The sequence below is a fragment of the Perognathus longimembris genome, chromosome 13, assembly GCF_023159225.1.
Source record: "Perognathus longimembris pacificus isolate PPM17 chromosome 13, ASM2315922v1, whole genome shotgun sequence".
Lineage (NCBI taxonomy): Eukaryota > Metazoa > Chordata > Mammalia > Rodentia > Heteromyidae > Perognathus > Perognathus longimembris.
Window position 1 is genome coordinate 52,551,016 of NC_063173.1, and position 19,569 is coordinate 52,570,584.

The following is a 19,569-nucleotide window of genomic DNA, read 5'->3' on the forward strand; positions in this document are numbered from 1 at the left end:
CCGGACACAACAGGTCTTGTTTTAACTTGAGTAATTTAATTAAGAAATTCCTGAATGTTTTGTAACCATGAAAACTTGTCAAAGCATAGAGAACTAGCTTTCAACTTTGTTGAGTTGTTCCTTAATTTTGTCTCCAGAAAGTAAGGCTCCTTTTGGGTATAGTCAAGGGTGACTGGATATGGGCAGCAGCCTTCTATTTGTCAAAAGCAAAGGTTCTACCCTCACTTTAAATAGGCATCCTCAGAAACTAAATCTCAGGAAACCTCCAGAACCCTTTGTATCCCATGGAGCTAAAATATAAACCCATACTCTGAAGTCCAGAATTAAAAGGAGCTGAGCAAGTGGTTGTCTGCCCATTTATCTGGGAAGAGCCATAGCATATAGCAACAGATATTAATAGTCCGTATCAAATTTAAAGTCATATTACATTACTTCATGTTTCCCTGCATATGTTTTCTGCTATTTAGCTTGCTCCAAAAAGTAAAGGGATCTACTTTACATTTTCATTTCTACCTCAGGCTGCTGCTTTTGATGCTGTCTTTGAAGTTTAGAAATACTTTAATGACTTCGAATATTTTCATTGTCTGAACTAAGGAATAAGGCAGGTCAGATGTTCTTTACAAAGACAAGAGCACTTTATCTTTGGTTGCCAGAGGTTCAACCCAATCTTAGGCTTTTGACCTAAGAACCAATCCTGTTGATAAACATTAGTAAATTGGTGCTTTTTCAGTTCTCTATTCTATTTCAACACATAGTTTACCTAGAACACAGTTCAAGCTTCATTGGATCAGCTCTTCAGGTGGACCTTGGAAATCATCCAGGTGTCTGGCCCTCACCATGGGCAGTGAGTGTGTTATGTGTCTACTTAGAAAAGTAGTATCAAGCTCTGCCTTACTTTAGAACCATGTCTCCAGTCTCACGTGGTCGTTTTACTGCCTGCTAATGAGATACTGTAGTGACAAGACCCAAATCAATTTAGCAATGCCTTGTCTTAACCCTGACTCACATAGAAAGGCACTTACCTCTTAACAGGCAGCCACACTTCAGCCAGTTTGATAAATACAAAAAAAAAATATTTTCAAACAAAGTCCCTAACAAGTCCTGAAATCAGACAAATAGCACAAAAGTGGAAAGAAATAGCTCCCTGGGAGAGGGGGAAATATCCATGAGGAAGCCAACTGGCTGAGCCTTTCAAAACCATTGCCTTCTAGTATGTATTGATCTTGACCTCCATCAAGCACAGCAGGAGCTGGCCTCGGTACCAGCTGCTAGGTGTCCCAAAGGCAGTGTCCCAGAGTCTGGGAGACAGCTTGTGTCAGCAGGTTCAGTACAGCAGGAAAAGTCGACCTGACAACGTCCAGTGGTTCTGTTAGCGGAGGCTGCTACTGCTGCTGGCCTGGGAGCTGCCCATACCCGGGTGGTCTGGACTGTGTCGGTTCTGGGAGGAGAGGAAAAGGAGTTAGAAAATTCAGAAACTAGCCTTGGCCAGTTCTGTACAAGAAAAAACCAACTTGCCCTGGGTGTTCAGTCCAGAATCCCACTTGAAGCAAAGGAATAATTAAGGGTGAGATAGGTAGACTCACTGGGCTGTAGCACTAGGCTTCCACATACCTTCTTTTTCTTCTTCTCTTTCTTCTTCTTTTTCCGTTCAGGATCCTCTTCTTTTTTCTTCTTCTTCTTCTTGTGATCTGAATCAGATGGTGTTTCTGTAGGAAACAGAGGCCTGTTAACTTGTACAGCTTGAAATTCTCTGCCGCTGTATATACTCAAAATTCTGCGGGATAATCTCATGTCCGCGGCAGCTGCTTTTTTCCAGATGGATATAAAGGATACAGAGGCTTGAAGATAATTAAAAAAATTTTTTTAAAAGATATAGCCAGATACTGGTGACTCACACCTGTAATCCTAGCTACTTGGGAGGCTGAGATCTGAGGATCAGGTTCAAAGCCAGCCTGGGCAGGAAGTCTTTGAGACTTTCCAATTAATGATAAGACAAACTGGAAGTGGCACTGTGGCTCAAAGTGGTAGAGTGCTAGACTTGAGCTGAAGCGCTCGGACAGTGCCCCAGCACAGAGTTCAAGCCCCATGACCAACCAAAAAAACCCATCTCTGTGCTAAATCCCTACTTACCTAAGAGACCCTGGTATGCCAATTCCTTACGCAGGAAGATTTGGGAGTTCAGGGCTCCTAAAAGATACTTAACTGCATTTAACTGAAAGACCAAAGCAGACAGTACTCTTGCTATAAATAGCACTGCTTCTTACCTGGGGGGACAGGATCTTGGGTACGGCTCTGTTTGTGCTTATGCTTATTCTTCTTGGGAGGCTGAATATGCATCAGACGACACTGTTCTGGCAGCTGAAGGAACCAAAGGAAGGTTAGGTGAGTCTGTTCACCTGGAGATCCTATGCAGAAACCTACCTCTCAGTAAATTACAAAGGAGCAGACTTGGATAGAAAGCCACCACCATGCTTTTTAGGCCTCCCTGTTTGCCACCTTCCTCCCCAATAGGAGACTCACCGGGCCAGTGTGGAGGCGGAAGCCAGAGAGCATGGTCCCTGTGATAGGATTAAAAGAACTACTAAGAATAGGAGGCTTCTCAATGAGGGAGCGGAGGCTGCTGTTATCATGGGAACCCGGCAGATCAATCATCCCTGGCAGGTCGGGCAGAAAGTTACTTAGCTTCTCCTTCACCTTCTTTCCACAGAACTTATTATAGTCATGTTCCAGTTTGTAATGTGTGATCAGGTTGGTACTGCCCGTCAACTCTGTGCTACCTAGAGAACACAGAGTTAAAAAAAGGAAATCAGTACCAAAAGGAGAGATTCTTTTTCTGTCATCGATCAAAAGGGACAGTGAAGGACTATTTTAACCTACATAGGAAACTGGAAGCATTACAGAATTTTAAATTGACTTGTAAGAAACTGAGCAAAACTAAATGCAGGTGAACATACCCTAATATGAAAACCTGAAGTTTGGAAACTTGGAATCTGCAATTCTTTGAGCTCTACATGACAATCATGCAGGTATGGTGACTCACTCCTGAAACCCCAGGCTAATCAGGTAGCCAAGATATCCGATGGGAGGGTCATGGTTTAAGGTCAGCTCATACCAAAAGCAAGTGAGACCACATCTCACTTGTTGCTTATGTGATAGCACAGGCCTGTCATGCCAGCTGTAGGAGGTCCATGCCAGTCTGCACAAAATCACCAAGACCCTAACTCAAAAATAAAGCTGGGCACTGGTGGCTTACAGCTGTAATCCTAGATACTCAAGCTGAGGTCTGAGGATAGCAGTTCAATGCCAGGGCAGGAAAGTGTGAGATTCTTATCTCCAATTAAGTGTGTGCATGCGTATGCACACACACACACACAGCCACAAGTGGAGCTGTGCCTTAAGTGGAAGAGTGCTAGCCAGGAGTGAAAAAGCTCAAGGACAGTGTTAAGGCCCTGAGTTCAAGCCCCAGGACTGGTACCCCCACACCCTCAAAGGGCAAAAAGGGCTGAGGGTGTAGGGCATTGACTAGAGGCATGGGGCAAGTGGGAGAGCACCTACCTACTAAGCACAAGGCCCTGACTCCAAATGCTGGTACTACCAAAAAACTTTTAGAACATTCTGATTTTCAAATTAGGGATGTTTACCTGGGAAAAATCTGCAAATATTCCCAAATCTGAAAAACCCTGAAATCTGAAACACATCTGGTCCACTCAATTTGAGCTAGGGGGCAGTCACACAGTAATATAATGAGATTGCCAGGGTGGGCACACTGGTCAAACCAAGCTCTCAGGAGGTCAGGGATTTCTTTTTTTTTTGGCCAGTCCTGGTGCCTGGACTCAGGGCCTGAGCACTGTCCCTGGCTTCTTTTTGCTCAAGGCTAGCACTCTGCCACTTGAGCCACAGCGCCACTTCTGGCCGTTTTCTGTATATGTGGTGCTGGGGAATTGAACCCAGGGCCTATGTATACAAGGCAAGCACTCTTGCCACTAGGCCATATCCCCAGCCCAGGTCTGGGATTTCAAGGACAGCCTGGGCTACTTTGTGAGTCTCCCTACCTCCCACCTGATAATGTAATAAACACTAAAATTATAGTACTATAGAATGGAGGAAAGGGGAGAAGGCAAAAGTCCAAGTAGGCAGAGATGGAAATTGTTCTAGCTCACTGAAACACCCTCCACTCTCCTTAGACTAATCAGAACAACTTAGGTGACACTCACTACTGCAGTGTTCTGAATACTTTTCATCAAATGTTCTAGCAGGCTGGGTGCCAGTGGCTCACATTTGTAATTCCAGCTACTCAGAAAGCTGAGGTAAGAGAATCACAGTTGGAAGAAAAGTCTGAGATTTATCTCCAATTAACCACAAAAGAAGCTGGAAGTGTAGCTCAAGTGGTAGAAAGTCATCTTTAAGCAAAAAAGATCAGGGACAGTGCCCTGGCAATGACTTCAAGCCCTAGTACTAGAACAAACAAAAAAAGATACACATTAAGGCATTATTGACAGATATCGTATGACTGACCTATTTCCAAAGAATATAAACTTAACAGTGAAGGACTAACGAGCTGAGGTAAAAATATATAATCTACAACTTCATCAATAATTATGGGCACACAGGGTACAAATGACAAAAGTGCTTTATAATCATTCACCTGGGAAAAAACTAAGGTTCCGAACTGTAACCCTGGGCTGCATAGACAATGTCCTGTCCATTCATGTGTTGCTAGTTACAACGTGGTGCACGCATTACTCACATATTTATTACCAAGTACTTTTCCTCTATGTGTAGTTCTTTCTTTTTTTTTTTTTTTTTGTGCTCCTACTGGGGCTTGAATTTAAGGCCTTGTGCTCTTGTTTAGGGCTTTGCACTCAAGGCTAATATTCTACCATTTGAGCACAGCTCTACCTCTGGCTTTTTGGTGGTTAATTGGAGATTAAGAGTCTCACAGACTTCTGCCAAGCTTCAAACCTCAACCTTCAGATCTTAGCCTCCCAAGTAACTAGAATTACAGGATTGAGCCACTGGAACCCAGCTCCAGATAGTTATGTTATTTATTTATTTACATATTTACTTATTTGCCAGTCTTGGGGCATGAACTCAGGGCCTGGGCATTGTCCCTGAGCTTCATTTTTGGTCAAGGCTAGCACTCTACCACCACTTGAGGTACAGTGCCATTTCTATTTTTTTTTCCCTGTCGTGGTACTGAGGAATGTAGCCCAAGGATTCATGCATACTAGGCAAGCACTCTACCACTAAGCCACAGAAAGGTGTATTCTTCAACTCAAAAATCTCAGTGGGACTGAGAATATATGTATTTCCATGATGAGTGCTTGCCTAGCATGTGATACCCAGCATCATTAAAAAAATGTATAGAAAGAAAGAAGGCTAGAAAGAAATGGCTCACTCCTATAATCCTATTTAGGACTCTGAGATCTGAGGATCAAGGTTCAAAGCCAGCCAGCACAGGAAAGTCCATGAGACTCTTATCTCCAATTAATCACAAAAAAGGCAGGAAGTGGAGCTGTGGCTCAAGTGGTAGAGTGATGGCCTTGAGCACAAAAGCTCAGAGCTGTGTTCTGAGCCCAAGCCCCAGGACCAGCACAACAAACAATAACACAAAACCCAAGAAATAGAATCACGATTAAGGCATATTTGTGCATCCTTAATTAAAATAAAATTAAAAGAAATCAAAAAGTAAAGACCAAGTTCATTAATCTCTCTCCCTTTCTCATCACTTTTCCCACTCCTACCATGCCCAACATTTGCTCAGAAAGGATGTGTTTGCTACTGGTGGGAGTGCAAATTAGCACAACCACTTTGGAGAACAGTATGGAGGTTCCTCAAAAAGCTCAGCATAGACATACCCTATGACCCAGCCATACCACTCCTAGGCATCCATCCTGAACAACAGGTCTCAGGATATCAAAAAGACATCTGCACATCCATGTTCACTGCTGCACAATTCACAACAGCCAAAATATGGAAACAACCCAGATGCCCCTCTACAGATGAATGGATCCCAAAAATGTGGTACCCATACACAATGGAATACTACATAGCGATTAGAAATGATAACATATTGGTATTCGCAGGGAACTGGTCAGAACTTGAACAAATAATGTTGAGCGAGACAAGCCTAGAACACAGAGAACAAAGGGGCATGGCCTTCTTTTTTTGTTTTTTTTTTGGCCAGTCCTGGGCCTTGGACTCAGGGCCTGAGCACTGTCCCTGGCTTCTTCCCGCTCAAGGCTAGCACTCTGCCACTTGAGCCACAGCACCGCTTCTGGCCGTTTTCTGTATATGTGGTGCTGGGGAATCGAACCTAGGGCCTCGTGTATCTGAGGCAGGCACTCTTGCCACTAGGCTATATCCCCAGCCCATGGGCATGGCCTTCTTGATATATATGACTGTTAGGGTGGGGGAGGACAGTAGAGACCTGGTCTGCGAAACAACAAACTTCTTTTCAAATGGTATTTCCACAAGTTTGAGTCAGCGACCTTACATTAACTAACTTAGGTCTAGAGTAGACCTATCAGTGGATCACAACAGCTCAACAGCTATGAACATATGATCATATAAGATGAGGATAAGCAAAAACAACTCCAAGAGAAGGACACAGGAGGATTCTATTGTTGACATTACATTTAAAGTTCTAGGTGAATTTCCTTTGGCGTACGCTACATGGTTACTCTGTATGATTTTGGTACACTGGGTATTGTATATATGCCTACCTGATCTAGGGAAGGGAAAGAAAAATGAGAGTGTAAGATATCACAAGAAATGTACTCACTACCTTATTATGTAACTGTACCCCTTTTGCACAACATCTTGTCAACAAAATTTAATTAATAAAAAAAAGGATGTGTTTGACATAAATCAAAAATAGGAAGGATCAGAATTGGTAAGACAAAATAAAGGTTAAAGAAATTGCTAGTGGACACCAATCATCAGTTAAAAAAACAGCCACTCTCTTTATACTTATGTTTTTTTTTCCCAGCTATAAAGTACAGAAAGTTATTCCTATCTCTAAGACTTTTTTCTTTTCTTTATTGTTTTCTTGGTGCCAGAACTGGGGCTTGAACTCAAGTCCTGGGTGCTATCCCTTAGCTTTTTCTGCTAAAGTCTGACACTTTTTGGGATGATTAATTGGAGCTAAGAGTCTCACTGACTTTCTTGCTTGCTTTGGACTAGCTTCAAATGACAATCTTCAGATCTCAGCCTAAGTAACTAGGATTGCAGGCATGATCCACTAACACCCAGGGACTGTGTTTCCAAATGCTGTCACACATTAGTGTGTTGTAAATTTCAAGGTACTTGTCATTTCCCTCAAGTCATGATGTGGCAGTAAAGCTTGGGATGAATGAAAGGTATTCTGGAGACTTAGGAGGTCTAAAACAAGTTTCCAGCTCCTTGAACTTCATCTTCCTAGTCTCCCCTAGACTTCCGCCCCCAAAATATCCCTGCTGAAATCCTACACGTTGCTCTCAATTCTTCTTCCTCCTTCACTTCTACTTGCAGTCCTTCATTCCTGTCAGCTCTCAGCTCTGCCTATGACAGGCGTCCTGCATCACCTCTCCACTGCTAAGACCTGAGTGAAACCAGTTATTTCCTGCATGAATGAATGTTAACCTTGGATTGGTTCTCTTACCTTTCATTCTTCACATATGGAAGTGGCGCTGGGGCTTGAATGATAGAGTGCTAGCCTTGAGCTGAAGAGCTCAGGGACAGTGCCCAGGCCCAGAATTCAAGCCCCCACGACAGACAAAAACAAAAACAAAATTCGTTCTTCACTTACCCACTTAAATAATTTAAAATAAGTAAATATGACTGTTAAAATGACTTATGTTAAGTGGCCTGTGTAAAAATGGCTTTCCTTTGGATTTTGTGTGTGTGTGTGTGTTAGTCCTGGGGCAACTAAGAGCTTGGACACTGTCCTTGAGCTTTTGTGCTCAAGGAAAGCACTCTACTACTAGAGATACAGCTTCACTTCTGGCTTTTTGGTGGTTAATTGAAGATGACTGTCTCTTGGACTTTCCTGCTCATGCTGCCTTGAATGGAGATTCTCAAATCTCAGCCTCCTGGGCTGGGGATATGGCCTAGTGGCAAGAGTGCTTGCCTTGTATACATGAAGCCCTGGGCTCAATTCCCCAGCACCACATATACAGAAAAAGCCAGAAGTGGCTCTGTGGCTCAGGTGGCAGAGTGCTGGCCTTGAGCAAAAAGAAGCCAGGAACAGTGCTCAGGTCCTGAGTCTAAGGCCCAGGACTGGGGGAAAAAAAAAATCTCAGCCTCCTGAGTAGCTAGGATTACAGGCATGAGCTGCTGCCTCCCTTTGGATTTTAAATGCTTTATGAAGACCTTGGCCTTTCCGTTGTACTTTATCTCATAGCAGTCTTCACTGGGATCTAAAGGGTTTTCTGTACCTCAGATATCTCAATCTTTTGTCCCAACAGGACTTCTGATCTCTTTTCTTGATCTAGAACTATTTGTCTGTCAGTTTATGCATGGTTTTCACTCAAATGTTATCTACTTGAAAGTTCTGTGTTCATTCTAGTTTAAAATAGTTCTACAACTATTTATTTTCTCCTCATATTATTAAACCAATATTGGATTTATATTGTTTACACATCACCTCTAATGCTGACAAGAAAACTTCAAAAGCTCTGCATCTCATCAGTCTTATCACGTTTAACAATGCTTAGGTTATATAGTGCTAAATAACAATAAAACTGCTAGAAGTGCTGGTAATTGCATCCTATGCAGTTTCCCCCCCCCCCTTTTTTTTTTGCTTGAGTCCTGGACCTTGAACTCAGGGCCTGTGCTCTGTCTCTGAGCTTCTTTTGCTCAAGGCTAGTGCTCTACCACTTGGGCCACAGTGCCACTTTTGGCTTTTTCTGTGTATGTGGTACTGAGGAATCAAACCCAGGACTTCGTTGTGCCTGCTGGGCAAGCACACTACTACTAAGCCATATTCCCAGACCCCATGTAATCCTTTTTTGAAAAGAAGAATGGTTGAGTCATTGGTAAGGTAGGCAATTTGTCCCAAACAAATTTGTGGAAGACTTGAACCTAAAACCTTAGGCCTCTGTAGGGCGCCACTGGTGGCTTACACCTGTTATTCTAGCTACACAGGGGGCTAAAATGTGAGGATCATGGTTCAAGGCCAGTGGGGGGTTGAGTCATCTCCAATTGAAACCCCCATCTCCCCCCAAAAAAGCCTTATGTGGAGCTGTGGCTCAAGTGGTAGGGCGGTGGCCTTAAGCAAAAGAAGCTTACGGTCAGTGCCCAGGCCCTGAGTTCAGACCCTAGTACCAACATAAGGAAACATCAACAAACAAACAACAACAACAACAACAACAACAACAAAATTCAGGCCTCTCAAGTTCCAAACTCAATCCTGGATCCTACTTTTGGGTAGTCACAAAATAGCAAACGTCAGTGACGGAGGCCAGATTTAGTGAAAGCCAACTGCAGGGATGCTCCACCCCCCCCACCCCTACTCCCTCCGCCCCAAACCCAGCGATCCCAAGAGTTCAAGTCATCCCTTAATTCTAATCTTCCGACTTTGAACTTGTTGCCTAAGTTACCCCTCAACCTCTCCAGTGATAGCCACGCCCACCACCTGAGAGCTCTAAGACGATTGGTTGGCTTCGTCCAGGCCTAAGTACTCACCTGGCAGTTCCCTCATGAGGTAGAAAGGGCCACAACCAGCTGCAGATTTATCTGCTCCCGGGGCAGCCGTAGTCGCAGCTGGAGGGGGGGCCGTCCCAGGACCTCCGCCAGGAGGAGGAGGAGGTGGAGGTGGAGGCTTCCCTGGTCCGAAGCCTAATGCACTTGGGGGCGGTGGTGGGTCGGCTTGAGCTCCGAACAGCGCCGTGAAATTCTCCATCGTCCCCTCGGCCCAGGCACTGTCTCGGCGCCTGGCGTTAGTGCTTTTAATTGGACAGTCCTCTCACCACGTGCCGCCCACTTCCCGTAGCGATCTCCTGTGATTGGATAGTTCAGGCTCCACCTCCCCTCTTCCCGCAACTATTTCCGTCGCTCTGCGAGAACGTTCCGGAAGTGCTAGGTAACCTTATCTTCGCTGAAAAATACCCAATCGAATGACTCACTTGCAAAAGCGACGGGCAGGTCGTCCAATAAACTATCAAATGCCCCTCTGCAGTCTTGACCTACCAATACAGCCCATCATATCCACTTCCGGGTCCGGAGCCTGTGCTTCTGAGATTTGACCCAATAGAAAAACCTTCCTAAGTGAGGGAGGCGGAACCAGACCTGCAGACGCCAGAGTGCGGCTGGGCCGCTGGGGCCTGGAAGATGGCGGTTCTGGCGCCTCTCATTGCTCTGATCTATTCCGTGCCGCGGCTTTCACGATGGCTGGCCCGCCCTTACTGCCTTCTGTCTGCCCTGCTCTCCGCTGCCTTCCTGCTCGTGAGGAAACTACCGCCGCTGTGCAACGGTCTCCCTACCCAGCGCGAAGATGGCAACCCGTGTGACTTTGACTGGGTGAGCGCCCCCTGGCTTAGTAGCCCACGACCTTGACTGTTTCTGCTTTTGCGGGGGCACCTGAGACTTTCGGGGCTCAGTTTTCTGTAGACACCTTGAGATTTTTTTTTTAGGGGTACGTGTGCCAGTCCTGGGGTTTGAACTCAGGGCCTGGGCGCTTTCCCTGAGCACTTTCACCTAGGCTAGCACTCTATCACTTGAGCCACAGGCTCCACTAAAGTCAGTTAATTGTAGGTAAAAGTCTTATGGACTTGCCTGCCCGGGCTGGCTTCGAACCACGATCCTGAGCAGCTAGGTTGATAGGCGTGAGCCAACGGTGCCCAGCTAATAGCTAGTTATTGTTTTCCTGGACAATTCTTGATGTACTGATTTGGGAAATTGGAAAATGAAGTACATAACATTGGTTATTGAGAAGGGGGAATATAGGAGGGTGGGTAAAACGGTTAATTGGGGGTACATTTATACATGTGTGGAAATGTCACATGAAACTGAATATGCAGCTAATGTATGCTAATTAAAAAAATTCTCCCCAAAAAGATTAAGATTATAGCCGGGCGCAGGTGGCTCACACCTGTAATCCTAGCTACTCAGGAGGGTGAGATCAGAGGATCGTGGTTCAAAGCCAGCCGGGGCAGGAAAGTCTGTGAGACTCTTTATCAAACCGAAACTGGCGCTGTGGCCCAAGTGGTAGTGCTCTAACTTTGAGCTGAAGAGCTCAGGGACAGCGCCCAGGTCCTGAGTTCAAGCTCCACCGCCGACAAAGAGGAAAGTATATCTAACGCAAGAAAGTTGAGGTAAAGTAGCATCATTTGAGCCTCGGAGTTTGAGATCAACTTGGGCATTATAGACCTTGTTGGTCCTGTAGGGGGAGGGGCAGAGATCCAAACTACAACAGCATCCAAAAGATGCATCACTCCAGAGATTCCAAGAGTTTCCGGACCGTATGACACAGCATGATAATATTATTGTGGTTGAGTTAAAGTGGATAGTAAAGTGGAATGGATATAGGTTTGGGGGGTGCCATTTGTAATTCTAGCACTCAAAGAGACAAGGCAAACGATCACAACTTTATGGCCAGCCTAAGATATATGGCAAGACATTATCTCAAAAGGCCAAAACATTAGGAAAAATGAGGATGTGTGTATAGCTCAGTGGTAGAGTGCATTTCTGGGGGGGAGGGGCGGGCTCTAGTTTTCATCCCTAGCATTAGAAAGCAAAAATGAAACAAAGGTATCTTTATGTGTAAGTGTAATTTAGCCAGCCAGGCACAAGTAGCTCTTGCCTGTAATCCTATTTACTCAGGTGGCTGAGATCTGAGGACTGATGGTTCAAAGCCAGTCAGAGCAGGAAAGTCCATGACTTATTCCAGTTTGTTATCAAAAAGCTGGTAGTGGAGCTCTGTCTGAAGTTTTACAGAGCTAGCTGGCTTTGAGCAAAAACAATAGCATTTTTTTTTTTTTTTTTTGGCCAGTCCTGGGCCTTGGACTCAGGGCCTGAGCACTGTCCCTGGCTTCTTCCCGCTCAAGGCTAGCACTCTGCCACTTGAGCCACAGCGCCGCTTCTGGCCGTTTTCTGCATATGTGGTGCTGGAGAATCGAACCTAGGGCCTCGTGTATCCGAGGCAGGCACTCTTGCCACTAGGCTATATCCCCAGCCCAAACAATAGCATTTTGAAATAGTATTTAGTCAAGAAAACCTGCTTGATATGGTGGTACATAACTGTAATCCCAGTGCTTAGGAGGCTGAGACTGGAGGAGTGGGAGTTAGAGGGAGGCCTGCCTGGGTTACATATGAGATCCTGGCTCAAAAAATAAAAAGAGAAAGATAGGTAGAGAGAGAGAGAAAAGAAACCAAAGCTCGGGGGTTAAAAGATTTGCCTATCTGTGACAGGGCTAGAGCCTGACCTAGCTCTTCTGACTTGTTTTCCCCACCTCGCCCTAGCCAACTCCAGTTCCTTCTTTATTATCACCATTCCCTGTTTGGATCACTTACCTCCTTTTCTTCCCATCAGCTCTGTTTGATGCTTTCCTGTTATTGATTCTGTTCCAGAGAGAAGTAGAGATCCTGATGTTTCTTAGTGCCATCGTGATGATGAAGAATCGAAGGTCAAGTAAGTCCAGTCTGCTTCTTAGTCTATCAGGGTTAGACCTAATGCCCTCTGAGAGTGCTTTCTTTCATGTCATATCAGAAGAAGGGAATTAATCTGCTGAACATACTCCTAATTGTATGCCAAGGCTGAATTTGGTGTTGAACTCATACATACATCTCATACATCCTCCTCCCATGTCAAAGGGGGGACATAGGATAGAGGAACCTGCAACTCAGCCTGACCTACAGTATCTCTCTGTTTCAGTCACTGTGGAGCAACACGTAGGCAACATCTTCATGTTTAGTAAAGTGGCAAATGCAATTCTTTTCTTCCGCCTGGATATTCGAATGGGACTTCTTTACATCACTCTCTGCATAGGTGAGGAAACTTGCCTTTATTGTATGAGCTCTTTGTAAGACTGTTGACAAAAGTTGGAGGACCCAGTTTCAATTTTTTCTTTTTATTATCTTTTTTTTCTCCTTTCCTTCCCCCAGTCCTGGCGTTTGAATCCTGGTGCTGTCCTTGAGCTTCTTTTGCTCAAGGTTAGTGCAATATCACTTGAGCCACAGCCCCACTTCTGGCTCTTTTGGTAGTTTATTGGAGATAAGAGCCTCACAGATTTTACTACCCTGGCTTGAATCTTGAAGCTCAGATCTCACCTCCTGAGTGGCTAGGATTACAGACATGAGTCACTGATGCCTGGCTTTATTGTTATATTTAAGTAATTGTACAAAAGAGTTGCCATTTAACAAAGTAGTTTATGGATAGAATATATCTTGATCAATGTCACTCCTTTCAACATTCTTATCCATCCTTCCCTTACCCACCCTTCACTCTGCTTCCTTTTGTAGTTAGTATATACATTAGATTCTTGTCTGTATTCCCCCCCCTTTTTACTCATTAACCCTTTTCTCCTTGCCCCCCCCCATTTTAGGTAGTGTTCTTTTGTATCTAACACCTGATTTTTTAAGAGGAAGGGATTGTCAGTGGTCTACATGTCTGCAAGTGTAGATTCTTCTTTTTTTCTTGCCAGTCATGGCGCCTGAACTCAGGGCTTGGGCACTATCTCTGAGCTTCTTTTGCTCAAGGCTAGCACTCTTACCACTTGAATCACAGCACCAATTCCAGCTTTTTCTGTTTCTGTGATACTGAGGAATCAAACCCAGGGTTTCATGCATGCTAGGCAAGCACTCTACTGCCAAACCACCTTCCCAGCCAAGATGTAGATCCTTTAGTGACTTAAATCCTTGAGCTGGTCTAAAAGTGAATCTTCTAAGTAAAGCCTAATAAGCTTTTCCCTCTGACCTCTTTTTTCTGTATTCAGTGTTTCTGATGACCTGCAAACCTCCTCTGTATATGGGCCCTGAGTATATCAAATACTTCAGTGATAAAACCATCGATGTGAGTGTTCTTACTTTCCATTTCTTGGGGCCCTGGTTTGTCTATTTTGTGCTCTCTGCTCACTAGGAAGAGCCATAGTACTTCCAAATGGAAGTCAGAGGTGTAGTTTATTGTGGGAGCTTAGAGAGAGGGGAGCTGGGATGAGGAATTTGACTAAGGTCTGAATAGTTCCAGGTGCCCAGGTGATCACGCCGCCCCGTTTATTCCATTTGTGTGGCAGGAAGAACTGGAGCGGGACAAGAAGGTCACTTGGATTGTGGAGTTCTTTGCCAATTGGTCTAACGATTGCCAGTCATTTGCTCCCATCTACGCAGACCTCTCCCTCAAGTGAGTAGATAGAGGGATGGTGGAAATTGAAATGCACTTCCCCCTCAATTTTGGCTATGGTTTTGCACCTTGCAACCAAAGATTTTTCTCTTATCCCCAAATGCCTATATTTCTACTCATCTTGACCCATGTTTCTTTTTTTTTAGTATGTTAATAATATATTCTTAGGTATAACTGCACTGGACTAAATTTTGGGAAAGTGGATGTCGGACGCTACACTGATGTTAGTACGCGGTATGTGAAGAGCTTGGCAGAGGGTCTGAGCAGGGATTTGCTTTGAGCAATGTGTACAGGTGTACTTAAGATTCCTTTCTGGGCCTTGTAGGTACAAAGTGAGCACATCACCTCTCACCAAACAACTCCCCACCCTGATCCTGTTCCAAGGTGGCAAGGAGGTAATGCGGCGGCCACAGATTGACAAGAAAGGACGAGCTGTCTCTTGGACCTTCTCTGAGGTACCCTGAAGTGGTTTGGAAAAGGACAGAATAGTGGACTTTAAGCCTAACCTGGATTTGATTCCCAGCTCTGCCATTTGCTTAATAGCTGTGAGGATCTAAATTAGTTACTAGACCTCACTTATTCACTCAGAAAATTTATGTTACATGTCATCCTTCTAGTAGTCTAGAACAGTTATCAGTAAAGATCACTAAGCCAATCCTGGGGCTTTCGACTCAGGGCCTAATAAGCATTGTCCCTGGCTTTTTTTTTTGCTCAAGGCTAGCACTCTACTTCTTGAGCCACAGAACCACTTCTGGCTTTCTGTGTGTGTGGTGCTGAGGAATTGAACCCAGGGCTTCTTCATGCATGCTAGGCAAGCTCTCTATGGCTAAGCCACATTCCTAGCCCTGGTGGAACACTTTAATCCAAGCATCCTGGAGGCTGAGGGAGAATCTTGAGTTCAAGAATAGCTGGAGGGACTGGGAATGTGGTTTAGTGCTAGAGTGCTCATCTAGCATGCATGTAGTCCTAGGTTTGATTCCTCAGTACCACATAAACAGAAAAAACTGGAAGTGGTGCTGTGGCTCAAGTGGTAGAACACTAGTCTTGAGCACAGAGAGGTTTGGGGACAGCCCAGGCCCTGAGTTCAACCTCCAGGACCAGCCAACAACAACAACAAAAAAAAAGCTGGAAAATACATAGCTCCTGGCCAGCTTTAGCTATACAGTGAGACCCTTGTCTTGAAAAACAAACTAAACCAAACCAGAAACAAGACTTAGTCTCTAATGCCCCTAAAAGTTCCTTTGGTAAATTGGAGGCAGTAACTCCTGGCTCACAGGATTGTTTTGCAATTGCATGTAGGTATAATTGATAGTATTTTAGTTGTCTTTTGGGATTCCTAAAGAAGAGGAACGTTTGATTAGGGCAAACTTCCTCCCGTGTCCCTAGACTGTAACTCAATACTTGCTTCTCAAGCTCAGAGCCAGGTCTTCAAAGCCAAATCCTGAAGTGTGTATCTCTGTTGCACAGGAGAATGTGATTCGTGAATTTAACCTGAATGAGCTCTACCATCGAGCCAAGAAGTTATCCAAGGGTGGAGATCAGATCCCGGAGGAGGAGGAATCTGTGGCCCCCACTCTTACCACAGTGCCACGTAAAGAAAGCAAGAAGGACAAGTAGGAGCTTTCACTGGCTTTGCATCCTCTCCCATCAATTCTGGCACCTTGGAGGCCGAGCTCCTGCTGTACCACAGATCTTGGCCTAAGGCCACAGCCTTTTGTTTCTCTTGTTTGGCTGTGCTTGGGTAGGACAGGGGCTGTTTCTGATTTTAAATAGGCTATGGGGGAACTTGTTAAGGACCCTTCTGGAAGGCATTCCTTGCTGGGCCAGGGCCTTGAGATCTCATGGTGGAGAAGGAAGGAAACGAGGGAACCTCCACGTTAGGTCAGTGTGTAAAAGCTATCCACCACTCAGGATATCTTCAGTCTGTGGTTTCATTGTTTCTCCTTGTGGACCTGTTCATCTTAGGCTAGACTAAACCCTAATGCTAGGTGGCCAGAATATAGAACACTAAGAATGCTTCCTCAAGAATGCTTCCACAAGCACCCTTGCTTTCCTTAGGCCTTTGTGGCTTCATCTGCGGCATTAAAAATATTTAAGCCCAAATTTGTCAGTAATCCCAAGAAGAAACCTTTAACCACAGAGTTTTCATCTTTGAAAATAGTATTGATCAAGCCCTCCCCCTTAGGAGGGGATTCAGAGGAAGGGTTTTGCATAATAAAGAGAGTGGGATTGTCCTTTGAGTCTTGTGTGGTTCTCTGAGCAATATACTTCCAGCCCCTTCCTACTTCCACTGAGGTATACAGTTCCAACCCTGTCATTTTTCACTTATTTTGGAGTGGGAGTGTTACCAATGGGTGGTCACAGAGGTGATGATCCCAGATTCTTGACTACCCCATCAAAGAACTGAATAAAGACACACCAATGCAATGTGGTGAAGCAAGGGGTTTAGAGAAATATTTCCTGCTCCCCATTGCTGGAAGTAGGAGTTGGAGCCTCAACATGACAAAATGCTAAGTTCAGCCTTTGTTTCTGAGGGGGGAGGGGAGAATACAGGTGGTTCTTGAGGTCAAGCTGCTCCTTGAGCATTCATTCTGGGAAGCCCTGGTGGGTGTTACCTAGTGTTTAAAATAGTGGGATGTCTCTGCTCATTTAGCGATGTCAAATTACCATTTCAAAAAAGGCCTGCTCCTTTGTGTTACCTCAGTCCTTGTAATTTAGCATTTAAATGAAGAAAGTTTAAGCTAGTAGGTTAGTTGCTTCCTGGTCCCAACTTCTTCTAAATGGCCTTCTTTATTTGCTAAAAAGAATATAATTTCCGTTTCCTCGCATTATTCTCACACGTTGGTCCCTTTTAATCTCAATAGGGGGAGGAGAAAGAACTGGGTGTCCTCTAGGGCTGGACAGGTGGGTTTCGGCTTGCTTTCGATCTAACCCGCCTCAGGCAGGCGTGCGATGCCCTGACTGACCTCTCAGGAGCTTTCCGCCTCTGCCTGGGAGGATCTGGGCCTTGGGGCACCGGCCACTCCACCTAAATGCTTTTTATTTTTCGTTCTTTATTAAACATACTTTTTGGCTGGGGTAGGGTTTGAAGCCTAATTCCTAACGAGGAAGGACACGCCTGGTTGCATCTTAGTTTGGGAGTGATCTACCGACCGCAGGGGGAAGGGTTTTGGAGTGCGGCGGAGGTACTGAGAACGCCGATAGAAAGGAGGGTGCATTTCAGACCCTCAATGCACGCCCAGAGCAACCTCCGCGACCCCGCGCCCTCCCCCCGCCCCCCTTGCCTAGAGCGGAATGACTCACTCCGGAGCTGCCGCGGCGGCCCCTCCACTGCAGTGGTTGCGCCCGGGTTTGCGGTCCCGCCTCCAGCCCACGTGGGCGCCCGGGCCCGAGGCCCCGCCTCCAGCCCACGTGGGTTCCCGGGCCCGGGCTTTGTGCTCACTTGGAAGCGGTCTGCTTTGGGGAGCTGGGGTTCGGGACCCATTGAGCTGCTGGGCTCTTCCTCAGCGGACGCACCCTTTATCAGCTGGGCCCCCGCTCCCGGCCGTCTGGTCGGCGCCATGGCTCCTCGCGGGAGGAAGCGGAAGGCCGAGGCCGCGGGGGTCGACCCGGCGGATAAGCGAGAGAAAGTGGCGGCTGGCGGGGAGGCCGCGGAGGCCGCGGTCGTCGTCATTGAACACTGGTGAGGGGCCTGGAGGGCCGCCGCAGCGGGGCAGAGGGCTCTCGGGCTCGGGGTCCCCCCTCTCCAGCCTTTCTTCCCTCCCCAGCACGAGCTGACGGGTCTATGGGCGCAATGCCGAGGCCGTGCGCCAGGCGCTGCGCCAGGCGGCCCCCGGGCTGCCGGTGGAGGTGAACCCCGCCAAGCCCCGCAGGGGCAGCTTCGAGGTGACGCTGCGGCGCCCGGACGGCCGCAGTGAGTGGGGCGCGGGTCTGGGAGGAAGGGGAGTGGGGAGTTTCCAACGGCGAAGGCAGCGGGTGTTTCTGGAGAAGTGTTCACACCTACCCTAACTTTGTTTTGTCGGGTCCATTCCCAGGCGCCCAGCTCTGGACTGGGATTAAGAAGGGGCCTCCTCGCAAACTCAAGTTTCCGGATCCCCAAGAGGTGGTGGAAGAACTGAAGAAGTGCCATTCATGAGGAGACCTGGGCAGAAGCCCTCTTGCTGAGGTTTGAGATGGTGGGGATTCACTTGGGGTGGCCACCCAAGAAACCCACCGGTGACAATTTACTAACAAATGATCTTCCAAAGAAATGGGCTGAGAATGTGGCTTAGTGGTAGAATGTTTGCCTAGCATGCATGAAGGTCTGGGTTCGATTCCTCATAACCACATAAACAGAAAAGGCGGGAATTGGCACTATGGTTTAAGAGGTAGGGCAAAAGAAGCTCAGGAACAGTGCCAGGGCTCTGAGTTCAAGCTCCAGGAGAGTTTTCCTACCTGGCTTGTTCTTTGCTATCCCTGTTTTTTTTGTTGTTTTATTTTTATGTTTGAGGTAAACTGTAGAATACTGTTGCCATTTAAAGTGCCCTGTGCCCTCTGGAACTGCCAGTGTTGTCCTAGAGATGTAGACCAGATTTGAGTTTGTTTGAATGTTCACTTTTTCGAATTCCCAGTGATTTAGTTCCTTGAACCTCTTAGGAAATGTTGACTGGTCCCTTGACATACGCTTTTTTATTTGAGTGAGCGAATTTTTCCCCTTTCATTGGCAGAATCTTTTGTGTTATAACAATGGATCACAATATTCCACTCTTGGCTAACAAGCGTTTGTCATTTGGGGCTTTGGCAAGCATTTGGGTGTTGGTTGAAATGTGGGGGAAGGATATAGTCCTTGAGTTCTGAGTTTGAATTCAAGACAAGCTTTCAAAACCAAGCTTTCTTGGTTTCTATGACTGCCTGGATTCCCTCTTTTAACTTTTTTTCCCTTTCTCCTTTATGCAGCTTTCAGTCCCTGGTGGTGGTGGAGTATTTGACGGGACATGGCCAAACTTTAGTCATGTACCTGAAATCATGGTTCCTTCATCTCTAGAAATGATGGTTCAGTTATGAGGCAGCTCTCCAGTGAGGCACTGTAAAAGTGTTTTGGACTTTGTTTAATAAAAGTTGAAATAAAAGTATCATGAGTAGAAGTTGAATTTTATATGAAGGGATGGATGAAACCATCTTTATGGGATTGGTCCTCGTGTTTTTCAGAGTGTAATCACCATTTAGCCTAGAGCTCATAGGATCTCTGCTAAAACATGCAAAATACTTCTAAG

General features: G+C 45.8%; 3 protein-coding genes and 1 long non-coding RNA gene across 6 annotated transcripts; 2 read left to right on the plus strand and 2 right to left on the minus strand.

Annotated features, from left to right (window-relative positions):
- Positions 1-10: 10 nt before the first annotated feature.
- Positions 11-10,129, minus strand: Med19 (mediator complex subunit 19). The gene is made up of 5 exons (XM_048359990.1): positions 9,667-10,129; positions 2,521-2,777; positions 2,265-2,358; positions 1,612-1,706; positions 11-1,438 (listed from the first exon to the last, which is right to left on the minus strand). The coding sequence occupies exons 1-5, from the start codon at positions 9,881-9,883 to the stop codon at positions 1,370-1,372; spliced, it is 732 nt and encodes a 243-aa protein (XP_048215947.1). The 5' UTR covers positions 9,884-10,129; the 3' UTR covers positions 11-1,369.
- On the plus strand, positions 1,563-19,429 carry Selenoh (selenoprotein H). 2 transcript variants are annotated; one of them, XM_048359992.1, is made up of 5 exons: positions 1,563-1,573; positions 17,806-17,999; positions 18,085-18,230; positions 18,352-18,482; positions 19,253-19,429. In XM_048359992.1, the coding sequence occupies exons 2-4, from the start codon at positions 17,878-17,880 to the stop codon at positions 18,450-18,452; spliced, it is 369 nt and encodes a 122-aa protein (XP_048215949.1). In that variant the 5' UTR covers positions 1,563-1,573; positions 17,806-17,877; the 3' UTR covers positions 18,453-18,482; positions 19,253-19,429. The 2 variants fall into 2 exon arrangements, with proteins under 2 accessions (XP_048215949.1, XP_048215948.1); XM_048359991.1 differs by lacking the exon at positions 1,563-1,573 and having other exon boundaries at positions 17,728-17,999.
- Positions 5,642-7,060, minus strand: LOC125361489. Its single transcript, XR_007212949.1, has 3 exons — positions 6,866-7,060; positions 6,820-6,821; positions 5,642-5,778 (listed from the first exon to the last, which is right to left on the minus strand). It is a non-coding gene; the product is annotated as an uncharacterized LOC125361489 (long non-coding RNA).
- On the plus strand, positions 10,223-16,557 carry Tmx2 (thioredoxin related transmembrane protein 2). Of its 2 annotated transcripts, XM_048359988.1 has the most exons (8): positions 10,243-10,500; positions 12,550-12,610; positions 12,854-12,967; positions 13,914-13,990; positions 14,211-14,317; positions 14,486-14,551; positions 14,643-14,772; positions 15,785-16,557. In XM_048359988.1, the coding sequence occupies exons 1-8, from the start codon at positions 10,312-10,314 to the stop codon at positions 15,932-15,934; spliced, it is 894 nt and encodes a 297-aa protein (XP_048215945.1). In that variant the 5' UTR covers positions 10,243-10,311; the 3' UTR covers positions 15,935-16,557. The 2 variants fall into 2 exon arrangements, with proteins under 2 accessions (XP_048215946.1, XP_048215945.1); XM_048359989.1 differs by lacking the exon at positions 15,785-16,557 and having other exon boundaries at positions 10,223-10,500; positions 14,486-14,540; positions 14,643-14,735.
- Positions 19,430-19,569: the final 140 nt, after the last annotated feature.